The following is a 25,487-nucleotide window of genomic DNA, read 5'->3' on the forward strand; positions in this document are numbered from 1 at the left end:
TTAGGTCAACAAGGGCTCAATTTTATTCTCTGCCTTTTTATTTTATTCTCTATATCTGTTGGCCTAACATATCAAGATCTCAGAGCAGAGACTTTATAAAGACTTAATAAAAATATGTCAACATTCAATCAAAGAACTAACAAAGGGCAGGTTAAAAGAGAAAATGTGTGAAGTGAGCTTGAAGTGTTCTACTTTTGAGCAGGCATGAGGTCATCTACAGACTGGCCCTTCTCCAGTCGTTTTTCCATCTCTATGAGCAGTTTGACTCCATCCACCACCATCTGCACCAGCTCCACCTCAGAGAAGCCCAGACGGTCGGCGTTAGAGATGTCAAAAACACCACCAACTGCAGCAGTGTCCACACCACCTGATGAAAAAAGACAACACTTTCTTATTGCTAAAAGCTTTTAAGCTGGATTTTTGTTCACAACAGTAGTAAAGTATCTACTACAGTTAAAGTTAGTTGAGTTCCTACCTGTTCCACGTTTTTGCAGCCTCAGTCTCTTGAGGATCTCCTCAAACTGCCGGTATTTGCTGAGATTGGGCAGTTTGACATGTACTCCTGCACGCAGCCCTGTTCCGAGGTTGGATGGACAGGTGAGGACGTAACCAAGATGCTCATTCCACATAAATGCATGACCCTTGTTTCTGAACAATTCCTCAATCTGAAATAAGCAATGTGTATATTAAAGTCTCAGTTTAAGGAACCTTTAATATATACTTTAAACAAACACACTTTATGCACTGGGATTTGTGATCTTATCAAACAATTACGTCAAAACAACATCTATTTTGAGTTAGAAATTTCAAAGCTAAATGCCAAAACACAGCAATTACACAAGCTGATTTCACTAGACAGATGTATGAGAAACACAGCACACTGAGGACATAGTCTGGTTTCCAAAAGGTAATGCAAAAAAAAGCATATACTAAAATAAAAATAAACAGATTGTGGACTAAAATATAGTCCTTGGTGTAAATGACTCATTCACATCGCACAGACAAACAGCAACGTACACTTCATTGGGTTTTGTCAGATCAGTGTTTTAACCTTGTCAATGTCTATTGATGGCTGGATTTTTCACAAAATTGTGCTTAATATTCTGAAAAACAAGACACTCTTTACATCCTTATTGTAGTCACTTTCAGATTGGACTGGGGTAATCAGTCTGATTGGTCTGTGGCTACACTGCCCTCTACAAAGCATGTTGTGACACATTCCTCTCACAAACCTCAATCAATTCAGGGCTTTATTTCAAAGATCTAGGCGCAAAGTCTAAAGTGCAAGGCACAAAAGCATTAAGGGTATGTCCGATCCACTTTTGCTATTTTAAGGATACAGTTTGTGCCCAAACAAATGGTCTAACAGGGTTGTGCTTATTCTCTTAATGAGTTATGGCTGTGTTTTAAACATAACATGCATTAAACCATGAGGTCAAAGGAACAGCCTGAAGATTTCAGGGACAGAATTGTGGCAAGGCACAGATACTGTACGGCCAATGGCCAACTCTACCGCACTTAAGGATTCTATGAGCACAATGGCCTCCATAATCCTTAAATGGAAGACATTTGGTATGACCAGAACCCATCCTATCAGGGGGTTGAAAAGCCTTGGTGAGAGAGGTAAAGAAGAACACAAAGATCACTGTGGCTGAGCTCCAGAGAAGCAGTTAATGCATTTATATGTACTTTTATATTCTGGGTAAGGCATGGGACTAAATAATTAACTTAATTATGATAGGTAACTCAAACTGTCAAGAAATTTAAATTACGTATTTCTGCACATGCTCTTTACGTAGACAGATCATTTGCGTGTTCATGAGAATGAAATAAAAGCTGTGATGGCAGAAAAAAATGGACAGAGAGTGCTATGGACGACGGTTCGCGGTGTCCAATCCTCACACGGAACTGGGACCCTGGCTGCACCATGGACACCTTGTCCTTTACACCCTGCACTTCATACACCCACTTCTTTGCGAAAAAATAGCCCTTCGGAGGTTTCAAGGATTTTTCTGTAATCTCTCACCTGCGACAATTGCTATAGTCAGAATATTAAAAGAAAGATTCAAACACCTTCGTTATACATTTGTACATGTTTGTGTAATTCTATTTAATGAGCTGAATAATACACAAGCCATCAAATAGACTATTATAGATGTTATTTTTAGGCATTCATGAAATAAAAATAAAAAAACATAAATGCATTTTTAAAATTAATTGGACAGAGCAGTTTTTACCATTAGCAGGAATTGAAAACCTGTAGTTGATCCCCAGCAAAGCCATTATACAGAACCCTAACCCTTAGTAGAGTGAGGTACATGCTTTCCTCCAGGCTTTGATCACATCTGCCACAGCAGACTGAATACACAGCTCTTTCCTTATTTTAAGACCTAATCAAGCTAAAATGAAGACAATTAATACAAGGAGAGGCAGATTGATGAAAGTCTGTCACAGACTTGCTGCAATTAACAGAAAATTAGTCGTAGCTATGGAGAACTTTAATCCATTTAAGTAACCCCAAGTAAAGCTTGCTGCACATGAAGTGCAGTTATTTGGTAACATGACAACCTTGTCATACACCCCCCCCCCCCCCCCCCTCCTTTTTCTTAATTTGAGTTACATTTCAAACAGATAAACTGTGTGATTATTCTTCAGTTAACTCATACTATTTAAACCATGCTATTAAAATGTATCAATTGATAGCCCTGTGAATCAGTGTAGGTGCTATTAAAATGACTGTTCTTGTTGTGAACAAGTGTATAGGATCACTTGTATGACTAGTAGCAGTGATGTAATACCTTAGTAAGACCTATGCAGAAACGGGTGAAGACTTCCTTCATTTTGCCTCCTTTTTGCATGGAGATGACACGTAGATGGTCTTCCTCATTCACCCACACAAGGAATGTCTTGCTGTCATTGTGCCTGGAAATGAGGAGAGTCAGAAAATCAGGGATACAGGAATGTCTTAAAAGCCCAGCACAAAAATGCAATCCTTAATTAAAATAAATGCTTTCCTTGTGAGAAATGATGCTAAAGTATGGTTAAAAAAAAACTATGCAAATTAGGGTTCCCACTCTTTTTATGAAATTATTTTCCAGGACATCTGCAGGAGTCTTTTTAAATAATTAAGTTAGAAGTTGGTCAGAATCATTCATACTCATTAGTAATAGGCTAATTAGTAATTAGGGGCCATTCACAAAGAGTGTATTTTTCCTCTCCAATGAGCAATTTTTAAAATAGTTTTTCCAATGTAAACACATGCTTGTTGATGGCCATGTTTGATCGTCTTGTGTCTTTAAAAGTGATGCAAACTTCGGTTCGGATGCATTGATTAAAATGACAGATGACTTTGCGCTTTACTAACACCCCGTTTACACTATAACGCCTTGATGGCCAATTCCAAGTTGTTGCCTATATCTGATTTTTTTCTGTCCTTTTACACGTTCTGTTAATTGGGACAAATTTCCAATTCATGTGTTTACACTTGCTATACAATTTTCGTCGTTGCGCATGTGTAAAGGCAGGTTCTAGCATCTGCGCCATACTAGCCACCATGGAAGAAATTGTCTTGCTTTTAGCTCTGCGAAATATGAAAGTTTGCCCAACTTTAAAATGATTTTGAGGTGGAAGACGAGGGAAAGGGCCGTCATCGCAGCTTGCACCTATGGCTTATATATGGTGTCCTCCACTGGTTCATCTTTCAACAGGGCAAGAAGGCAGGTAACTTCTGCCGTCGACCACTGATGACTTTCCTCCTCTCTGTTTTCTGTTGGAGTTGTGTACCGCATCGGCTACTCCACACACCCTCTACCTTCTACATTTTTTAACAGCGAAGAAGTACCACATTGTCACAAGTTTAGTGACGTACAAAAAAGAATGCCTCAATAAATCCGATCTGCCTGTTTACATGAATGTCGCATTGTCACATATTTGATTTCTTTCTATCTGAGTTATTTCCACATATGAAGGAGGCCTAAAACTAATCTCGGGGCATTACTCTGCATTTTTTTTTTGTGTGTTTACACGGTCTTAGAACAGATCCGATCTGTGTCACATACAGTATGAGCAAAAAATTGGAATTGGGTCACATTTAACTGGCAGTGCAAATGGGGCCTAGGTCTGTGTGGGTTATGACACGTTCCCTTATTAAATTAATATCTCAACATTCTTTATGAAAGACGTAAAAACCTACAATGTGAAAAAACGATCTTAGTTTGGTTTTAACACAAACAGAGGTGAGGGGCTTAGTATTTATAAGTGAAATTACCCGCCCCAATACATCGTGCACCAGACCTAGTTGAAGCCCAGACAGACAGGCAGTCAGGCAGCGTAGTACAGAGAGTTGATTAAAGCGCACCAAACTTTAGACATATTTTATATTTTAGACACAGATTTGATGCTTGTACTTGCACCAGCTCCATGCATTGGGTTAAATTAGGCTTTCCAGTGTCCGTAGTCAGTCCATTACTTCTACTGTATCTGTTCAGCCCTAGCTCTAAAAGCTACAGTAAAACTTGCCCTTTTCTTCAAAATGATTACATTAATTGTTGTTAGATTTTGCAATAATTGCCTTAACCATTCTTGAGTTAAATTCAAAGCATAAATTCAAAGCATAAATTGAGCATTTTTATTAAAGTAGAAATCAATTTACAAAATAATATAAACTTGACTGACTGCTTTAATTTAGTACTGAATCAGTAACTATCAATACATTCATTCATTTATTTTCTTCTCGGCTTAGTCCTTTTATTAATCTTAAGCAGTGGATGCCCTTCCAGCTGCAATACATCACTGGGGAACACCCATAAACTCTTATTCACACACATACACTACGGACAATTTTTGTCTACCCAATTCACCTATACCGCATGTCTTTGGACTTCGAGGCTCGAACCAGCCACCTTCTTGCTGTAAGGCGCAAGCAGCACGAGGACTTTTATGATGATTTATGAGGATCAAAAGTGGTGGATCTGTTCTGCAAAATATTTGACTGTGTGTCTCTGCATCTCAAACGACTAAAAATAATGCAAAACAGTATAACTAAAGCAACGTTGTTCACTTTGCCCGTTTCCCGGATCGTTTGAGAAGTGTGAGTGCTCTGAATTGGGCTCAGGCACGATTAACTTGGCCAGCCTTAACCTGGTTGGAAGAGGTATGCCTGAGCACAGTTCACTTGGGCTTTGGGCACGGTACACTTGTGTGTAAGTGCAAAACGCACCTAAGCCCGAAACTGAAAGCGAGACGCAACTTATAAGGGACTGTTTCATATGGATTTATTAATCATTCCTACAGTACAGTGTATGCAAACTGTCGTAAATTATTAAAGACGCAAACCCCTCACTGCATGACAGCTGCGCACGTTCAGCAAACCTCCTAATTCCTGCAGCACGAGGACTTTATGGTTGTTTTTGAGTGTCAAAAGTGGCTGATCTGTTAAGCGAAATATTTGACTGTGTCACTGCATATCAAACGTTTTAAACGTTATAACTAAAGAAATCTCCACTATGCTGAGCGAAAGCGCTTACTGAACAGCGCGGGATCGATGACATAACCATGCCCAGGCCTGAATGTAATGTAAGTGCAGGCCATTAGGGGAGAAGGGAGGAGAGACAAGTGTGCTTTGGCATGGTTCAAGGCAACTGTGCCTAGTGTGAGCATGCCCTTAAAGTCTAAATGTAATTTGAAGTGGAGCTAAAACTTTATTATGGAGAGGCAGTAGTGGTTAGGTTGTGCTATGAAATGAAATCAAGAAATACTTATTTCATGAAATAAAATAAATAACAGAAAAACAACATATACCAAGACAGAAGATTTGTAGGATCTGGAACGAACAGACAGGAAGTAGGTTGCTTTTTCTATGACAATAACTATTTTAAAGTGGAAAAGGGAAAGCATTAAGCTGAACCAGAACACTTACCAGATGCCTCTCGCATCAGGCCAATCACGAGCCATCCCTGAGGCCAATAGCAGAGGAGACACAGGCTTGTCGAACAGGAAGTGATCATCGATAAGCTGCTGCTGCTCTGCCTCTGTCATGTTCTTCAGGGCATAGTATTTTCCTTTGAGATCCCCAGCCAGGGCACCCAAAGCTACAGCAAACAGACATAAAATATCTATATTATATATATATATATATATATATATATATATATATATATATATATATATATATATATATATATATATATATATATATAAATTTATTATCACGTCGATATTTTTCTCAGAAAACATATTTCTAAAGGGGCTGTTGACTTAATGTTGGTAACAACCAAAAAAATCCATATATGGAAAGAACTACAAACAAAACTAATTAGGTTTACAAATTAGGTTATGTGTAACAAAATATAATGACACAGAAAAATTTTTAAGAAAAGCGTAAGAAAAGGCAGTGAAAGCCCAGACAGCATCTAAAATCTCTCAGTGGTCAGAAAGCAACCCTTTATTGTAAATGAATATTGGCTGCTTCAGTCAAACATCTACATTACAAGGATGATGAAGATAGGGCTGCACAATTTGGGAGAAAAAAAAAGCGATTTATCTGATTTTAAAATGTGACTTACTACCATTTCATAAAAGAGCTACAGGTTTGAGTAGGTAAATTTAACAGCACCTAAGAAAGACCAAGCATTGACACAAAGTACATTACACTCATTTTTATTTTAAAACTTTTTATCTATTGTAGCCATTTATTTTTATAAAAAATTGTTGTCAGTTGTCATGACTAGTAAGAAAATAGCTACAGTATTTTAAAATTCTTAAAATTTTAAAAATGCCAAAACCATCAGAATTTGAAATGTGTTTATTTGAATTATTGACAATTGTAATTTAATAAATCAGAATTTTTATATGCCATTAATAATTGTTTTGAATTTGAACTTCTTACTTTAAATTAGAATTTTATAACTTGAATATTGAACATCTGAAATGTAAGACAACTGAATTTTTCAAGGCTCAATTTTTTATAGATGTATTTTCAAATTTTTGTGTTCTGAATTTACAAACTGCAGGTATTGGGTTTGTAAAAATACAGTTTTACATTTTTAGGGTGAAGAAATTCAGAACATCAAATTAAATTTTCTAAAATTCAAAACCAGAAAGTCAGATGGTGAAATTCAAAACCAGCAGAAAGTAGGTTAGGGGTCATCAACAGGGTACAGTAGACGATCACCGAAATGTCAATCTAAGCAAATTGGCCAATCACAGAGCTGCATGAGTTTACTGGTGTATGTGAGGCTTACACAATTCTTCTGCAAACTGACTATCGGCGGTCAGCTATTTTCAGTAGTTTGTGTAATAAATATGGATGCTTCAGTAAACCAAATTAATATATTTAATTCAATAACATCTCATTGGGTAATTAATTTTATTTACATTTTTTGAGGGATAAAGAGCTGATTCTTAACTGTACTGTAACCTCTGATGGGTTATTTCAGCAGACACAGGGCTCTTACACTTTTAACAAAATGTCACATCAAGGCACTTTTCAAGCTCTTTCTAGGTGCATTTTCAAACTGTCCCAGCATTTTACAACTGTGGTAAACGACATATTTGCATGCACACACTTCTTCAACAAATTATATAAGATGCTAGTTGTTACAATATTCTATATTACATCATAGCATGTATTTTATAGCAAGTATTTTATAGTAAATTCATTTTGTAGTGTATGCATTTAGTATATGCATGTAGTATAGTATTTTAAGGATAGCCTATTATCAACACTGATATGCTGCCTCTTTTAAAGATCATCTATTCACATCTAAGATGTCATATTTAACCTTACATTTATATTTATTTGAATGATCTGATTTTTCCATATATTTAAAAATATTAAATTATTTTTGGCTAAAATACATTGAAATCAAAATGTCCAATGGGTGGCACCAAATCTCTCTCTTTGTCACTGAATTGCACATTCAGATTTTTTTGAACTGGCTTATTTATGAATGAATAAAGTGCCTCACTATGAATGACTCTCTCAGAGATTTCTTCTTAACCTCGTTTGTTAAGCGCTTAAAACTTTGTTTCAAATGTTAACAACATAAGAGGTGTTTAAAACGTCTATATTGTTGTTAATAGTGTACAGGGAAAGCCACTTGATCAGTTTTCAACATGTTTGTTTTTTTGACCCAAAAGCAGCCTTCCCAATACTCTTAGCTTAAATACATATGAATTTAATTTTACATTAGGATATATGTAGATAAAAAAAAACATTTCTTTTACCTATTTCCTGTTTCCTTCATTTATTTTAAAGTTGAGTAATGCACCCTTCATTTTGAAATATCTCACCTGTAATATGTGATCATATTTATTGTACAATACTTGTAAGTCAACTATGAGGGCAAAAAATAAAATATATAAAAAATAGTTAATTAATCGTAGTCGAGTTAAAGGGCCCTAAAGGGCCACAATGTGGCGCAAGGCGCAACACAATTGTTATTTGCTAGTTTCAGCTAGGCGCAAAAGTCGTTTTGACATTTTGCACCAAGCTGTTTAAATAGTAATGCATTTGCGCTCATATGTGCATATGTGGCATTCTGGTCTAAAAAAGCAGGCGTGTTTTGGAGCGTTGCTGGCGCGTTGCTATTTTGAGAAACTATAATAGTCTGTTCTTTAGACCAGAACAAAGCCGGTCTATTTTCCGGCGCAAAGTGCCCCTTGCTTACACACTACTTCATAAACACAAGATGTAGAACAATAAGCAAATATCTTTACATATGAAAAAGAATTAAAATATTAAGGATATATATAGGATATAAATATAAATGATTAAAATATTACAAAACATTATTTTGTAGCCTACATTAATATGAAAAACCACTGCTTTCATGCCTTCTTCATCTCGGGGGCTTTTTCAGTTCATTCAGTTTTCTTTTTTATAATGTTATCATTATTAGCAGTTTTATTTATTATATCCATTATAATTTATTTAGATTTGTTTTAATGAAAACAAGCTAAGAATTGCCCACCTGTCAAATGCACAGCATTTGTATTAGGATATAACTAATTTTTTTGACCACACTTCGTTATTATTGTTCATTTATTCGTTTGCTGGAAATTAGAACTGAATTTAGAAATAGTTTTGCAACAAATCTTTACGCTTAAAGGGCACATAGTTTAACCCTTTTTTATGATTTAATATTAATTTTATGGTTCTTTTGAATGTGCCAGTTTAGGTTCAGTTCAACACACAGTTCAGATGTTTTTATTATTATTTTATTATTATGTGTTAAAAAGTCACACGCTGAAAATGGCGGACGTGAAACAAGAAACTGAGAATATGATCGTGACGCGAGGCTGTCAATCAATATTGGTGGGCGGGGGGACCGCTCTCCTACGTAAAGTTGCGGTCGGTCTGAAAACAGCTCCAATTGGTCCACCGTTTTTATGTTGTTAAATTGAAAAAAAAAAGGACTGTGTGTGTTTATATCACCCCAATATGACTGTCTATACACTATATATGTCCAAAAAGCTTGAAAAGTAGATTTTTCACCATAGGTGCCCTTTAACAAACAAAATTAATTATTTATAGGCTAATGGATGTCTGTGCGTACATGGTCTCCCCATCCACGAGAACGAAAGTAAAACTAGATTATGAGATGACTTATCTCTCATTCTCGCACTGTAGATGCTCTGTTTAACTGTTTTCTTGCTGGTGAAATGCTCAGTTTTTCCACTTCCACTTATTTTATGTCATGTAAATAGCAAATGTGCCATGGCACGACACAACTGGCACTTAAAGGGAATGAGAGATGAGACTCTGATTGGTTTATTCTCAAAGCACACCTATAACTCATTAAGAAAATAAACTCAACCCTTTTAGACCATGCGCCATGGCGCAAAGTGGATTTTTCCGATTCTGACACGCCCTGAAAGCGATTGCGCACTGCGTTTTTTGCTTTGCGCATGGACCGTCAAAATAGGGGTTAGTATAAATTGGCATGTACTTGCTAAGTTTCTTATAGTTAGTTAAAGTATCAACAGATACAACAGTATCAGCAATATCAACAGATATTAAGCAGACAGTCTTCTAATACTCAAATGGTCCATCAAAATAAAGTGTTACTTGAAGCTTGTTGCTACAACTTTTATATCTGTATTGGACTATAGTTGTGTTATTTATATGCATGCTTCTTTTTAGAGTTTGCACTGTTTACCATGGTGCACTGAGGTTTATAACAAATCTTAAATCTCTCACTGATCATTGTGTTTTGTACAATCAGATGTTACTCGCAGGCTCAAGCAATTACATCTTTGTTAATAAATCTATTTTGGGTTTACTCCCCTCATATCTCAAACTTTACATTTGTAAAGTTGTAAAGCTATAGCCTTTGGTATCAGAATTTTTTTTATTGTCTATACCAGTGTTGTGTACTGAAATGGGAAAAAAGTATTTTAAATATTCATCACATTTTGCATGGAATAAACTCCAAACAAAGTTGCTATTTAAAAAGTTGGTTTCACTAAATGCTTTTAAAAAGATTTTAAATGATTTGGCGTTTAAAACATTGGCCTGTAGATGTTCTAAATAGTTTTTACTGTCATTGTATGTGTGTTTTGATGGATGAATGATGTTACCTGTTATTTGTTTTTGTTTGTTTGTTTGTTGTTTGTTTGTTTGTTTGTTTGTTTGTTAAGCCCATGTGAACTGTATACTGTCTAATCTTGGCCAGGACACTCTTGTAAAAGAGATTTTTACTTTCAATGTGCTTTTCCTGGTAAAATAAAGGTTACAATATCATGGGGAATCACATGACGTAAACACATGATGACAACATCTAAAGCAAAACACAGACACACCTGACATGTAAAACAATAATATATCAACTAAAAAACAAAAATTTTATTACTTTACAAACTATATTGTAAATAAATCACATGAACGTTTTCATATTAGTCAAAAATATTACCGAAATGACTTTAAAAACTGAATAATGTAAATTTGCACAAATTTAATAATTCTTTCATTCATTTTCTTTTCGGCTTAGTCCCTTTATTAATCTGGAATCGCACAGTGGAATGAACCACCAACTTTGCCAGCATATGTTTTATGCAACGGATGCCCTTCCAGCTGCAACTCATCACTGGGAAACATCCATCCACAAACTTATTCACACACATACACTATGATCAATTTTAGCATACCCAATTCACCTATACGTCTTTGGACTTGTGGGGGAAACCTGAGCACCCAGAGGAATCCCATGCAAACACAGGGAGAACATGCAAACTCCACACAGAATTGCTAACTGACCCAGCCTAGGACCAGCAACCTTCTTGCTATGAGGCGACAGCACTACCCACTGCGCCACCACATCGCCATTTGCACACATTTACATAAGTTAAAAAACAGACTCAATGAGGGGCTAAAATCTGCTGAAATCTGTGTGCGCAGATTCAGTGTTGGCCTAGTCATAACAGACTTATGTTGTGCTACTTGTGTTGAGTTTAGAAACTCAAAGTGACTACAGATTGTTGGCAATTGAAAAAAAAACTGTAACCTTATAGTTAATATTGTAAAACCTGGGATGTCATTCTAGGTGTGTGTCATTTCAGAGGTTGCATCCATCAAAGGATGCAGACTTCAAAGGTGCGTTCTTCGAAGTCCACACAAGCCAAACCAAGCGTTTAAAAATGAGACAGTCTAGCCTACAGAGGACAGATCTCATTGCCTAGCTACCATAACAGCTGCCATTAAATAAGTTTGTAATGACTTTTTTTTCAAAGTGATTTTAAAACTTATTTCAAGCGATCTGAAGGCAAAGCAAGGTTTACAAACACTGGAAATAAAATTCTCTTGATCTATACATGTACACATAAAAATGTAAACTGTCTATTAAAATGACTTTTTAATAAGACATGTCGTACTCTTTTTGTTTTTTAACATGTGTTTAGCTTTTCAAGTACAATAAAAACCTAATTCATACATTTAATCTGAAGTTTTCTTTTAAAAACATCATGCCATTAACAGCGCGCAATGTATCTTGGGATGTTCGAGGCCCCCAAAGGATCCACCGGTTGTACCCACCATATCCTGGGAAACGAAGGATGCATTTTGAGGCTGCATTTGAAGCAGACTTTAAATTGTTTTAAAATGAGACAGCCTTTTTGCAATGACGCAGTGCCCTTCGAATGCATCCTTCGGAGGATGCAGCCTCTGAATTGAGACACAGATGATGTGTAATATGCTTGCTGATGTACCTTGTACTGAGAGCTTCTCTACAGCTCTCCTCTCTCCACGGCTGCAGTGCGGTGGCAAACAGAATCCACGGATACTCCTGCCAGTTCTGACGCGAGAGCTCAGCACGTAATTGGGATCCAGGTCATCACCCCCCTGCAAGTACAGAATGTTTTAGTCTTTTACAGCGTTGCTGTAATCAATTTTTACAATCAATATGAAGACCTAAAAAAAAATTAAATGAATACTCTACATTAGGATGTGCAATAGCAACACAAATTCATACATCAATCTTTTTGACATTCTGGTAATTAATCTATAATTTTTTTATACAAAAATGAATCATCTAAATAAACAGGATAACAAGTTCAACTTAAATTAAATCAATGGACTGTGCCTGAATGCAAAGGACATGATACCCACATAATGGGTATTTTATAATACATAATTTATTTAAAATATAGTGCCTCTGCTATCAGTTTAGATGACAGTATAATGATTACTGTTAAAATAATGAATATGAAGTAAAACTGCCAGTAGGTGGTGACAAGTATTAAGGAGTGTCACTGAGCCTGCAAAGCTCAGCATTGTGATCTCAGATTGTGAATATTTAGCGTTTTTGCTGGCAAAATACAACAAAACGGTACAAATTCTGAATATTTTAGTTAATAATTGTCAGTTAGTAATAGAACTGTTGTATAGGCTAAAATAAGTAAGTATAAGTTACAAGTAAATATGCAATATATGGGAAAACTGCAATTCAAAACACATTTTAAAAATCCTAAATAGATTTTAATCAACAGCGTTATAAATATTTAAATGTAAGAAAACACGACATACAGCATACAACAAAATGCTTTCTAGGGATATATTCTGTAGAGGTGGGCAAAGCAAAGCTTCATGAAACACTGAAACAGTTGAAGCAAATGTGTCGAAGCTTCGAAACGTTTCGAAACCCCACTCTACAATAAGGGTGAAACCTAGTGGTCAATTTTATGTATAGCTCTGAAAAAGCTTCAGCAAAGAAACAGCTAAGCAAATTGAGTTATTAAACCCCACGTTGCAGAGTTGAGGTTTCAAGTGATTTAGTGAAGCAGTAAGAGTTCCTGACTAGCATGCAGAGATAATGGGTTGGAATGATGCAGCTATAGATGTTAGTTTTTAAATGTTCTGTCCTTTTAATGTGTTTTGCTTTAAAATTCATCTGACATCCAAATGAACACTTTGTGAATGTCTTGTTTTGGTCAAAAAAGTAACTTTATTAAAATACATCAAGCCATAATTTCATAGTATTTGTACAAGTCAGGATTCGAACCCAGGCCATTTGCAGCACAGTTACTCTGAGTGCATGCACAGTCCACTAGGCTACATGAGATGTACAAGGATGGACTGGCCATAGGGAGCACCGGGAGATTTCCAGGTGGCCTGATGGTAGGCCTATCACAATAATCAATATATCAACTTATCGCACAACACATGGACATGACCTCAATATTTTTTGGTAATGCAATGCAGGTCATTTCCAAGACTGGAAAACAACCTTCTAGATGTCAAGGTTTTCCAAGACCTGTAGGAACCCTGTGTAATCCTGTAAAATACCAAACACTATGGAGTAAATTTTAAGACTTCTCGCGAGCAAAAATAATGCTTTTTATGACCTTAAATTTAAAAAAATATAATGCTTTAAGACTTAAGGACTCTTGTGAACCCTGTTTTAAATAAGCAATTGAAATTAACCCAATTTTAATGATCTACTATTAAATACCCATAAAATGTTTATATGAAGACGTCTGCACAGGGGCAGTCACATGGGGCCAATTTTCAGACAAAAATATGTCAGAAGTACATGTACAGGTAATCCACTCCTTCAGCTGCTTACCTTGAGGTTACTGGGGTTTAGATCAGTCTTGTGTTTGTCTGTTGGCTTGTACCCTCCATGTCGGTCCTGAATAACAGGGTCCAGTAGCTCCTTGAACACCTCGTAGGTCTCCTCATCCCCAGCCACACAACCCACAGTCATAATGAAGGGGTGGCCTGAGATGGGAAACAAGCCAGGGCACACAAATTAGGAGCCAAGCAAATAAATTCATACCTAACATTAAATTTTTACATTCTGAACTATCTGAAACCTGATCCTGACAGGATAAGGGCATGTTCTTTTACCAGGATTATCTACGCCAGTCTGAATGACATTATCTATGGTGAAGCCACTGGGTGTGCAGCGCTGACGGAGGCGCTTGTACATATCCAGAGTGAGAACCTTGGCCATGTGGTTGTGGTGATGCTCAAGGTCTGGGTACTCATCCTCGGCTGACTGCTGCTTGTTCAACCTGGCTAGCTTAGCATTGCTGAATAAATACAACAACATATGGGGTGTAAAAATACCACACTCTGCTGACAAAGTAGTCACTTGTCATGGCCTGATTCAGTTAACACTACTTGTCTAACCAAATACTTGGTTTTACCAAAAAAGCATAGAATGTTCATTGGTCATGATCTGTTTTTAGGTCAAGTTGTTGACATGGTCTTGTACAGAAGACAGCTAAAATTGCTATTTCCATACTACAGCCCAATAACAAAGATTCAGCAAGGTCACTGTCTAATGTTCAGTGGGGAAAAAACAAACAAATGTTTCTTTCTGACTGTAGAGTCAATGTTGTTGCAACGCAACTATGTTATTAAAGTGCACGAGAGGTGGGCTTTGGAGAGTTTTGGGTTGTGTCGATGTCTTTACCTGGGTTATCTACCCCGGTCTGGATTACATCATCCAGTGTAAACCCGCTGGGTGTCTGTTTGGAGCGTAACTTTTCATACAGTCCTGGAGTGAGAATCTTGGCCATATAGTTGTTGTGCTTGCTGAGGTCGGGGTATTCCTGCTCAGAGGAGTACTTCATCTTCAGCTGGTTGTGACTGTTCCCAAAAGGCATGGCTGTTGTTTCCTGAGTGTGTTAGGAATGTGATCGGGGTCATACTGAATGTGAAGCAAAGCCAACAGGTTTAGTACTAGCTTCCATTCTAATTAAATCATTTAATATATAGAAATAGAAATGACTTGATTCTTCCTATATATGGTTATATAATATAACACTTTTTTTTAGAATCATTTAAAATTTTTGATTCATTACATCCCAGGTGAAAAAAATATATATAATTAAATGCAATTAAAATACACTTAAATTTTTTAAAAATTTATTTGTAATGTTTTGTTGTAGAAGTACATTTTCCCAAAATACTTTTAATACAGTATTTAGCACATTTTTTTTTACAATTTGTATATTCTTTTAATATATTACAATTATACTTTAAATTATTCATAAATATATTTAAATGTTTAAAAGTAGGGTTCAAGTGTATTTCTAGTTGTAACTAAATATATATTTTTTTAAAATACAGATATAGTATGTTAAAAGCACATTTTAGTTCAATTTCAGGGTGTCTCAAAATACCACATTTGAGTACACTTAGATGGTAATAAGTTTATCTTAACATATACTTAATACTATCTTTTAGTACATTATACAAAATTAGTGTGTGAAAATAAAGCACTTTTAGTACTTTATTTAAAAAATATACTTAGTGTACGTAAATTGTACTTTACCACACTTTTTTCACATTTTGTATATTCTTTTAATATATTACTATTATACTTTAAGCCATTCTTAAATATATTTATAAATGTTTAAAATTAGGGTTCAAGCATATTTCTAGTTGTAACTATTTTTTAAAATACAGATATAGTATGTTAAAAGCACATTTTAGTTCAATTTCAGGGTGTCTCAATAGCACAGTTGAGTACACTTAGATGGTATTAAGTTTATCTTAACATATACTTAATACTATCTTTTAGTACATTAATTACAAAATTAGTGTGTGAAAATAGAGCACTTTTAGTACAGTACTAAAAAAGTATAATTATTGTACTTAAAGTGTATTTTAGCACACTGCTTTCACATTTTGTATATTCTTTTAATATATTACTATTATGCTTTAAGCTATTCTTAAATATATTTATAAATGTTTAAAATTAGGGTTCAAGTGTATTTCTAGTTGTAACTAATTTTTTTTTTTTAAATACAGATATAGTATGTTAAAAGCACATTTAGTTCAATGTCAGGTTGTCTCAAAATAGCACAGTTGAGTACACTTAGATGGTAGTAAGTTTATCTTAACATATACTTAATACTATCTTTTAGTACATTAAGTACAAAATTAGTGTGCGAAAATAGAGCACTTTTAGCACATTTCTGAAAAGTGTACTAAGTATACTTAAATAAAGTGCATTTTAGTGCACTTTTTTTTTACCTGGAATATATAGATATATAGATATCTAAACTCTTTTTTTAATTACTGATTTTACTTAATGTAAAGTTGGGAGTTTTAACACCAACCATCATCTGTGACTGCATCTGTGAACAAACTGCAACATTAAAAGCATGCAAAATAAGTAAAAATTAAAAAAATAAGTAAATTACACACACACACACTTCACAAATACTCGTATATTAATGGAGAACAAGATAATATTTTCCTCAGTGAATAAAAAACTGCGGCATTTCAAGATGTGAAAATTATTATGGAAACAAATATATTTGTAAGCAGGTTCTACACTGTAGAATAATGACTGATTTGTTTCATATGTACAAACATCGTTATGTAATATGATTTTTCACCCAAATATTTACTCAAAGGTACTAAACAACTCTCAATCGCTGACAGGAATCTGAATCGGAAGAAAGATTATACTTTGCAAATTCCATTCCAATATCTGTTTGAGGCATAAAGTAACGAAAGCTCAATCTATATTCGACAATTCTGAGCTGTAGAAAGCACAAATCGATGCTACTAAATGGATGACTTATTACAGGGCGTCTACTGGACGGGATTACTTTAGCGAAAGAGTGAGCTGTCACTTATGAGTGACACGAGCTCTCTTCAAGAAGAAAATTGTTCCGAAAAATTACAAAGCATCGTTCTCAAAAATTAATCTCGTGTACTAAATTCATCTCAATCCATGCGTTAAATGGCCTTGAAACAAAGATCCACGGCAAGCCTATACAGTAAGTCTACACAGCCGTTATTATTGTATTTTTACAAAGTAAATTTAAACTGCTCGCTTAAGCAGGAATAAAAACTTCCCTATAAAGACTTACCGAGGGGCGCAGGAACTAGGTGGAAGACTGTGGTGAGACAAAGATTGCTATTTTCCGTGCTATTTTTCCGGTAGGAGTGAGGTGTGTGGCGTCTGTTCGCTCTCCTGCACTAAATCTTGATGAAGCGCTGGTTTTATAGTAAAGGAAAGCCACTCCCATTGGCAGCTTTTTACAGTGCATTCATTCCATAGGAAGAAGTTTCACAGCTCTCAACATATTTATATACATCATGTATATAATGCATGTTTGATTAATGATTGAATAAAGTTTATATTTTAGTTAAGTGAATTTTTTGTGTTTGATTTTGCTTTGGTAAACCTGTTAAAATTATATTTAACTATAAGTATTATGGTAAAAGTACTAATTACTAAAGTACTTTTTATACTAAAAGTTAAATAAAACTTATATTGGAAGCGTCAACACATCTAAACTTAATAGGGTAACATTTCTGAGTATTATACAGCGTATTACTTGATGAAAGCATACTTAGGCTTGTTATTGGGGTTTTAGGGATGGAAAAAAACTTTAGCGGAATCTTTTCTAAAGTTACCACCATCACAAGCAAGCACACATTTTGTTCATTATCACAAGCTTTTAGCGACATAATTTTATTTTATTTTATTTTATTTATTTTAGTTTCTTATTGGAAATACAAAATCCAAATACAACAAAATAGCATTCATCCTAACAAATTGTGTATCACACATAAAGCTCAACACAAAAAAATTACAAAAAAGTAAATTACAAAAATCATCCAATGTAAAATCAAATTAAAAGTGAAAAAAAAACATAAAACAGAAATCAATATAAAACATTTATCGGCTATGGCAAGATGATACAAATACATGTAATATTTTTAATGAACTTTTTCTTATCATTTTAGCCAGGTTATCCGGAAAAATTTTAAGTTCTTTTATAAAGACATTGTGTAGTGGAGGGATTTTGAAATATCTGCATTTATGAATAAAATATTTGTCTAATACAGTGATAATATTTATAAAATCGTGCAAAACAGAACAATATTTAGTAATTCCATATAGTACATCGTGTAATGTGAAAGTCAAACCTTTAGCATCCACATTCTTTATTATCAACCAGTCTTACACTTTTTCCTAAAACGATTGAACGGAGCTACAACTACAAAATATGTGTTCTGTGTCTTCAATTAAGTGTTTACACAAATGATACATTTTCAAAATTACATTTCAAGTGTAAAACCCATTAGAAGGCTATATTCAATTTAATATTTTAAATTGTACTTTTTGCCTTGGGGAGAATTGGAAATTTAAGATATGTCGTTCTGAAATGTTTAACAGTATTTTTATCCAATGAATTAAATAATTTATTTTGTAATACTTGATGGGGGTGGGGGGTTCAAGATTGGATAATAATTCGTCTTAAATGTTTATTATTGCAAGGTTTGTTATCAACTTCAATCCAATATACAATAAGGGAAGTATTGGAATAATTTTCAAATAAGATAGGAAACCTTTCATTAACATTTTTATACCTGAGGGTATTGCATTAATAAAAGTGAAAAACTGCTTTGGGTGACAAGCAATGGTGACAAGTCGTGTCTTAAAGTGAAAGTATTATCACTAGAAAATTGCCACTGCCATATATTATGCCTGTTACTGACCAAATATTTTTATTAAAACATTCCTACTAAAAATGGATTTGTTCCCATGTAGAATATACTTGTTTTTGCATATAGGGGTATTTTGGGGTGTAAAAATGTGTGTGCGCTTGTTTCCAAAACAAGACTTGTTGGTGGAATGCTGAAAGCTTCACTGGGAGTTTGGGAAAGTCAAAATCACATCTGAGAAAAATTCGGATGCTTCCCAGTTTGTTAAGGCAAGATAAACTGTAACGTTACCAGAAACTCTTCTCAGTTATGCGACATAACCTTACGCTGTTCCTTTAAAACCCTTACATCATTTTCCTGAGACTGTGTCGCGAGCGGGTCGCGAGATGTTGACGTTTTCTACGAGTGTAGATTGGTAAATACCAAGTGGAGCGATCACTTGTGATAGAGTCAATCAACATGATGTGAAGATCGGCTCTGTGGCTGCTTCTGTGTGTACACGAGGGGGTTTTTCAGCAAACTAGCTGCACACACGTGCTACGTCGTTCTGCTCCTTCACAAACAAAACAGTCTTACTAAAGTAACTTAACGGTGAGTTTTTTCAGTCTTTAAATATGCTCAATGGTGTATGTATCGTTCAGAAATGTCATGTGCTCCTTTGTGAGTTAACGAGCAGGCGCAGGTTACTTCAAAATATCTTTATTGTAACTCGAATTACGTTAACGTTAGCTGTCAAGTGTGAAAGAAGTTTTTTGAAACTTGTTTTCATTTTTAGTGTAACCGTTATATAAAAATGCTCTTTATAAAGTATTGAAGATAGGTTTGTAAGTTAATGAAAACAACTGAAGTCGTGGTAAGTTAATTGAAGACGCGGTTTAAGTTAACGTTGGGTTAGTGTTTCTGTTGTTGGTCTGTCAATGACAGTGACCTTGCTGACTCATAGAAAATAGAAATGCCAACAGGTAAGATTAAAAGTGTGATTTAAAGATTAACTTACATATGGCCCATTTTTGCTCGTCTGTACGGTTTTAGGAGTGGGGTTTCACAGGCGCTGCTGCTAATGTTCAGTCTGTCTCGACAGTTGGGTACTAACGGCAATTAACGGCTTAGAGCTGTTTAAATCAAAATGCACTGTTTTGATTTTTAGTATGACGTGTAACATTATGTATACATACAAGCGCACATGCAAACAAGCATACAAATATTGGCTTATAGTTTCTGTTTATATACATTTATAATTGTAAAATATCTAAAATCTTATATTGTAAATTTTTAAGTTTCTCTAACTGAAATACTTAACATTTATTTTAGGCATGATCTATGTTCTTGCTTTACTAATTACAATTAAGTATGTGTTATTACCAACCAAAGTGGGTTATTCACACGGAACAATTAAAACAACAAGGCATTTGGGATTTTTAAATATACAACCTATTGATTTAGTCGTATAAAAATTAAAGGAAATACTGTTATATATGAAGCACAATGTGTATTTCAACATGAGAATAGTGTTTTTTAGTTTGCTGCATTTTATACTAAAATTCTCATCACATAGATGTGTCTGTTATATTGTAATTTAAACATATTAACATGCATTAGCTAGTATAAACATTAAAAGGTGTGAATAAGTATTTTTATTTCTCTAATAATTTGATTATCTTGCGGTGCTAGACATGCCTGTTATAGATAATTTTGTTCTCTATGATTTGTGAATTCAGATGATCACAAGTTTTATTTTATGTTTGTGAGTTTCTTCACAGCAAACCATAAACCCCTTGTTAAGTCCGATGTAAAGAAATGAGTTAGGCGTTCGTCATGTTTACAACCTATTACCTTAAATTCATGCTTTTAGAACACAAAAATTCTTATTTTAGTTTGAGTTTAATTTGCTTAATGAGCTTAAACACATCAATTTCTTTTGAGCATGTGAACGCAATGACCAGTCATAAGGGTATAAGAACTTGCTCGACAATGCTCAAAGGAAGCAGTATTACTATTTACATTAGTTTAATTGCTGTAAATGTTTATGGTGTCTTCTGGCATGTGGTTGTATTTTGTTTAAAACAATCAAAAAGAGCAGTTAAAATTAACGGTACGGTTCATATATCGGACTGCTTGTATTAATGGACAAAATTGTACTGCAAATAATATATAAAATTATTTATATATTTTAATTCAAGAATTCTTGTGCTGTGAAGAAAAAAATATAACTGTGCATGGAAAGCGTCATCAATGCACCGAGATATCGAATTGATGGCATAATAATCATAACTGAAACAAACCAGTGGGGCCAGTGTAGGTTCACCCGTTACCAGTCCATGAATTCTTTTGATTTTTTTCAGTCCACAGTGAATGTTACAATTTACCACTTCAGTTGAGTAATTCACTACTTTAGTCTGTGTGAGAGTGTATGTGACATGAATCTTATTGATTTTTATTAATGTTTATAGCTATTGTCAGGTCGGATGTGTTTCAAGTGTCAAGTTAATCCTATTAGGGTGGGCATAAGGGTTATGATTAGTATAATTCAAAGGCTAGTTTTAAGGTAAGGGCAACCAAAATTCAAGTTGACAGTCTAAAAACAAGAAAACAAATAAACGAACAATCAATAATACCAAATGATGATGTTAAAGGGTAAATTATCTAATATTTATGATGGGTGTGATGTCTCAAGACAGTGTCTCACAAATATATCTTCTACTAAGTGGGTGATGGAATGGGCCATAATCATGCCCACCCCCAAAAAAGGCGGCTGATCAATGTTGTAAAAGTTGTAAAAAATTGTTAAGGTAATAAATTTAACTTTAGGATTCCTGCATATACACTGTAGTGGGTTAATTCATTCACAGAACATAGAAAAAAATAAGTGCACTTTTAAAACACCCAGATGTTAACTTATTTAACCAAAGAAATCAGTTGTATAATATTAGACACTAAATGCACTCAGCTGTCACGACTTTAATAACATGATGACAAAATAACTTTATAAAGTTGAGTATGTTGTTTGTAAGCATAGTGTATATGTGTATCTTGCATCAGACTTTTTACTAAAATTAACTAAATATTCATATTAAAATTTGTTTGTGTTGTAATATGAGTAAAATGATTTGTCCACTAACTTAAATATGCAATTTTTCCCCTTTCAATGCAGTTTAATCATCTAAGGATCATCAATTGTCACTAAAGCTGTACCTCATGAGTTTTGTGGAGTACTCTGAGCTTATCCAAGAAGGGGATGTTGTCATTATCTTCATGGGGCATGATTCCATGATGCCAATAAAAGTTCAGTCAGGAGCTCAGACTCAAACTCGCTACGGGGTCATCAGGCACTCCAGCGACCTGATTGGACAGCGGTTTGGATCCAAAGTAACTTGTAGTAAGGGTGGTTGGGTTTATGTGTTGCACCCTACACCAGAGCTGTGGACTATCAACCTTCCCCACCGAACGCAGATCCTCTACACGACAGACATTGCCAATATCACACTGATGCTGGAGCTCAAACCAGGCTCTGTTGTGTGCGAGTCAGGTAAGATGATGTGCTGTGTTCCTGCTGGTCTTTAGTGGCCCATTTTCACTGAGTTGTACGGTACGGCTCGGTATGCTTTTATGGCCGTTTCCCCTGTCAAAAGGAAAAGTGAACTGTTTCGTACCACTTGTTCGGTACCATTTGCAAAGGGTATCTAGCACAACAAAAGGGTGCCAAAAGACAGAACTAGACTCGCAACTGAACGCTATTGGTTTACAGAGATACGTCACTCATTCGTGCAACAAGCCAGAATTAAAACAAAGGAACCGCCATGTTTTAAATACACAGCTGAGACATTACACCATAATAATATATACATAAAATTATGAGAATCTGCCCTGTAGTTTATTTACCCGGCCGTCTAAAGAGTGAGCAGTTTCGATTGCTCGCTTGCACTCGCCATGCGTCTATATTTGAAAAAACAAACTTATTAAACTGATAATAATAAAGTACATGTGATTATTAAAGTGCTTCCGACATCCGATCCTATTAGAAAAGAACAAACCCAAGACTGACGCGTGAAATAATAAAGGAAAAGCCGGAAAAAACAAAGGAGCAAAGGATTCTTTCAGCAGCCTAAAAGATGAACAAACTGCCATGTTTAACTATTATCATCACCCTTTGAACTATTATGAACTCGGAATGACAGAATTACTCTCTAACAGTGGTTACATGTGCTAGTAAAGATTAAAAATACAGATGAGAGGTTTGCCCTTGCTGGGCTATATGTTGTGTGGACTAAATGTATGCTGTGTAAAGTTTTGTTGTAATTGGTAAAATATCGGAGACTTTAAGGGTCTGTATGTGTTCACATATGTTGCATTTATTTATTTGTTTATTTATTTTATGTTATCGCATACCGTACTGTACTGTACCACTTAGTTTAAAACGGGCCAATCAGCTCCCTTGTCACTCAGGCCACTAATCAGTGAGTCAGCAATTTTAAGGTGTACATTAATCAAAGCATTCTTCAAGTGAACTGAACAATCTCACAATGCAATGAAAAAAAAGGGAGCATCGATGCACACTAAAGCCTGGTTAATACTTCTGCGTCAAGTGACCGGCGTAACTCACGGCTCAGGCAACCTGCGCAGCTGTGCATTTATACTTCTGCGCGCTGTCTCTTTTGGTCTCCATTAACACTTCCGAAACGCTAGTTAGCAGTGAGGTGTAAATGTTCCTCTATGTCGAGTTTCTTCGCTTCTGTTTTGCTTTTCCTGAACACTTCCTGGTTGTACAAGTGGCTCAAACTCGCTCATTTTGAGGCAGGAACCGGCGGATGTGCAACAACTTTACCTATGAAGTAAACACAAAACAAAACTTTCCATCAGGAGCTCCTTCACGGGACTCCACACTTGTAAACAATCACTCCATTGGGCTCGCGTCCAGCTCGCGCCATTTGCGCGGCTCTCGGTCCCGCCCATACTTATTAGCGCTACCAAACCGACCAATCACAGAGCTTGCGCTATGCGTCGTTGCGACATGTAGTTACAATTTTTGAGAGGTGCACGTCAGCAACGCCGACGGCCACGGTGAAGGGCTATGCGTCAGCGCCGTAGCATACGCCGGTGTTTGACGCAGAAGTATAAATCAGCCTTAAGGCCCAATCCCAATTCTGTTTTTGTACCCGTACCCCTACCCCCTGGGCCCTTAAAACCGAGTGTGAAGGGGAAGGGTTTTTTAACCTTTACCCCTAAGAAATGGGAAAGCACAACAGCACCTTCACAAGTCATCATATGTCATCGCAATCTCATGCTTCATATGAAATCAGACGATCGCGGCTGCTATTCCAGTTTCTTTATTTTTTTGTATTTATCTTCAAGAAATTACTGAATTCATATATTATATTATCATAACGATCTAATGTGGCAATAAGATTGTAACTATGCTGTGCATATACACTGTGGCCATATTCATCTATAAACACAAAAAACAACATTAACATTACAGCAGACACTGTAAAAAGGCTATTCTTAGCCACTAAACTTTTCTGACAGAGTATGCGAGTGTCATTGAGTGTCAGAATGTTGTGGGACTGCTATACAGGAGTTATTACCATGGATTATAGATATTGAAATTTAGCATTTTTTATTTTAGCGTTTTTTTTAAAGCATGATGATAAAACACAAACGTGGTTATGAATATATTAAAACTTGTGCTTGGTTGTTGTAAAAATTTATAATAATGACAAAAAAAAATACTAATTTGTGGATCTTCTTAACTCCGGGTGGAGCTATGCTGCCATTGTGGCTGGTGTACTCTGGGAAATTTTTTGATTGTAGTCCTGAAAAATCTCCATTCGAAGGGCTAACTACCCCTTCCCCTTAGCCCTACACCTTCAAGCTAAAGAGAATTGCGACACCCCTACCCCTTTAAGGGAACGCACAAAACGACAGGTAGGGGTTAGGGGAAGGGCTAAAGGGATAGAATTGGGATTGGGCCTAAGTTCTGAAGCATGCCACGAAACATGAATCAGATGATGTAATTGATCAATGATTGAATTGTTGCTACTATATGAAACAAAGGACTGAAGTCTGCTGACTGTGGAGGTCATTTGAGTACATTAAAGTCATGGGGCAGCAACAATACTCAGGTAGGCTGTGACATTGATACGATGCTCACTTGATACTAAGTATGCCAAGGAAATATCCCCCACACCATTAGAACCACAACCAGCCTCAACCATTGATAAAAGACAGGATGGATCCATGTCTTTATGTTGTTGATGCCAAATTCTGACCCTACCATCTGAATGTCGAATGCAGAAATCGAGACTCATCAGATCAGGCAATGTTTTTACAATCTTCTATTCTCCAATTTTGGTGAGCCTGTGCGAATTTTAGCCTCAGTTTCCTGTTCTTAGCTGACAGTAGTTGCACCCAGTCTGGTCTGCTGCTGTAGCCCATCCACCTCAAAGTTCAACGTGTTGTGAATTCAGAAGTGTTCTTCTGCATACCTCAGTTGTAACAAGTGGTTATGTGAGTAACTGTTGCCTTTCTATGAGCTCAAACCAGTCTAGACATTCTCCTCTGACCTCTGGCTTCA

At 35.6% G+C, this 25,487-nt stretch overlaps 2 protein-coding genes across 13 annotated transcripts in view; one reads left to right on the forward strand and one right to left on the reverse strand.

The window, feature by feature from the left end:
• ckba (creatine kinase, brain a) lies at positions 1–20,009 on the reverse strand. Of its 9 annotated transcripts, none has more exons than XM_073919776.1 (9): positions 19,914–20,009; positions 14,916–15,120; positions 14,345–14,529; positions 14,061–14,215; positions 12,205–12,337; positions 5,918–6,089; positions 2,799–2,922; positions 476–665; positions 1–367 (listed from the first exon to the last, which is right to left on the reverse strand). In XM_073919776.1, exons 3-9 carry the CDS (start codon positions 14,448–14,450, stop codon positions 189–191), a joined length of 1,059 nt encoding a protein of 352 aa, XP_073775877.1. In that variant the 5' UTR covers positions 14,451–14,529; positions 14,916–15,120; positions 19,914–20,009; the 3' UTR covers positions 1–188. The 9 variants fall into 9 exon arrangements, with proteins under 9 accessions (XP_073775877.1, XP_073775876.1, XP_073775878.1 ...); XM_073919775.1 differs by having other exon boundaries at positions 14,916–15,152; XM_073919777.1 differs by lacking the exon at positions 19,914–20,009 and adding an exon at positions 17,332–17,439.
• trmt61a (tRNA methyltransferase 61A) overlaps positions 19,360–25,487 on the forward strand; it is a 24,311-nt gene continuing 18,183 nt past the window's right edge. For 2 of the 4 annotated variants that reach the window (XM_073919496.1, XM_073919494.1), the window contains exons 1-2: positions 19,434–19,878; positions 22,068–22,442. In XM_073919496.1, the coding sequence (XP_073775597.1) occupies positions 22,112–22,442 (331 nt within the window). In that variant the 5' untranslated portion in view covers positions 19,434–19,878; positions 22,068–22,111. 4 annotated transcript variants of the gene reach the window in all.

The sequence above is a fragment of the Danio rerio genome, chromosome 13 (assembly GCF_049306965.1).
Source record: "Danio rerio strain Tuebingen ecotype United States chromosome 13, GRCz12tu, whole genome shotgun sequence".
Taxonomy (NCBI): Eukaryota; Metazoa; Chordata; class Actinopteri; order Cypriniformes; family Danionidae; genus Danio; species Danio rerio.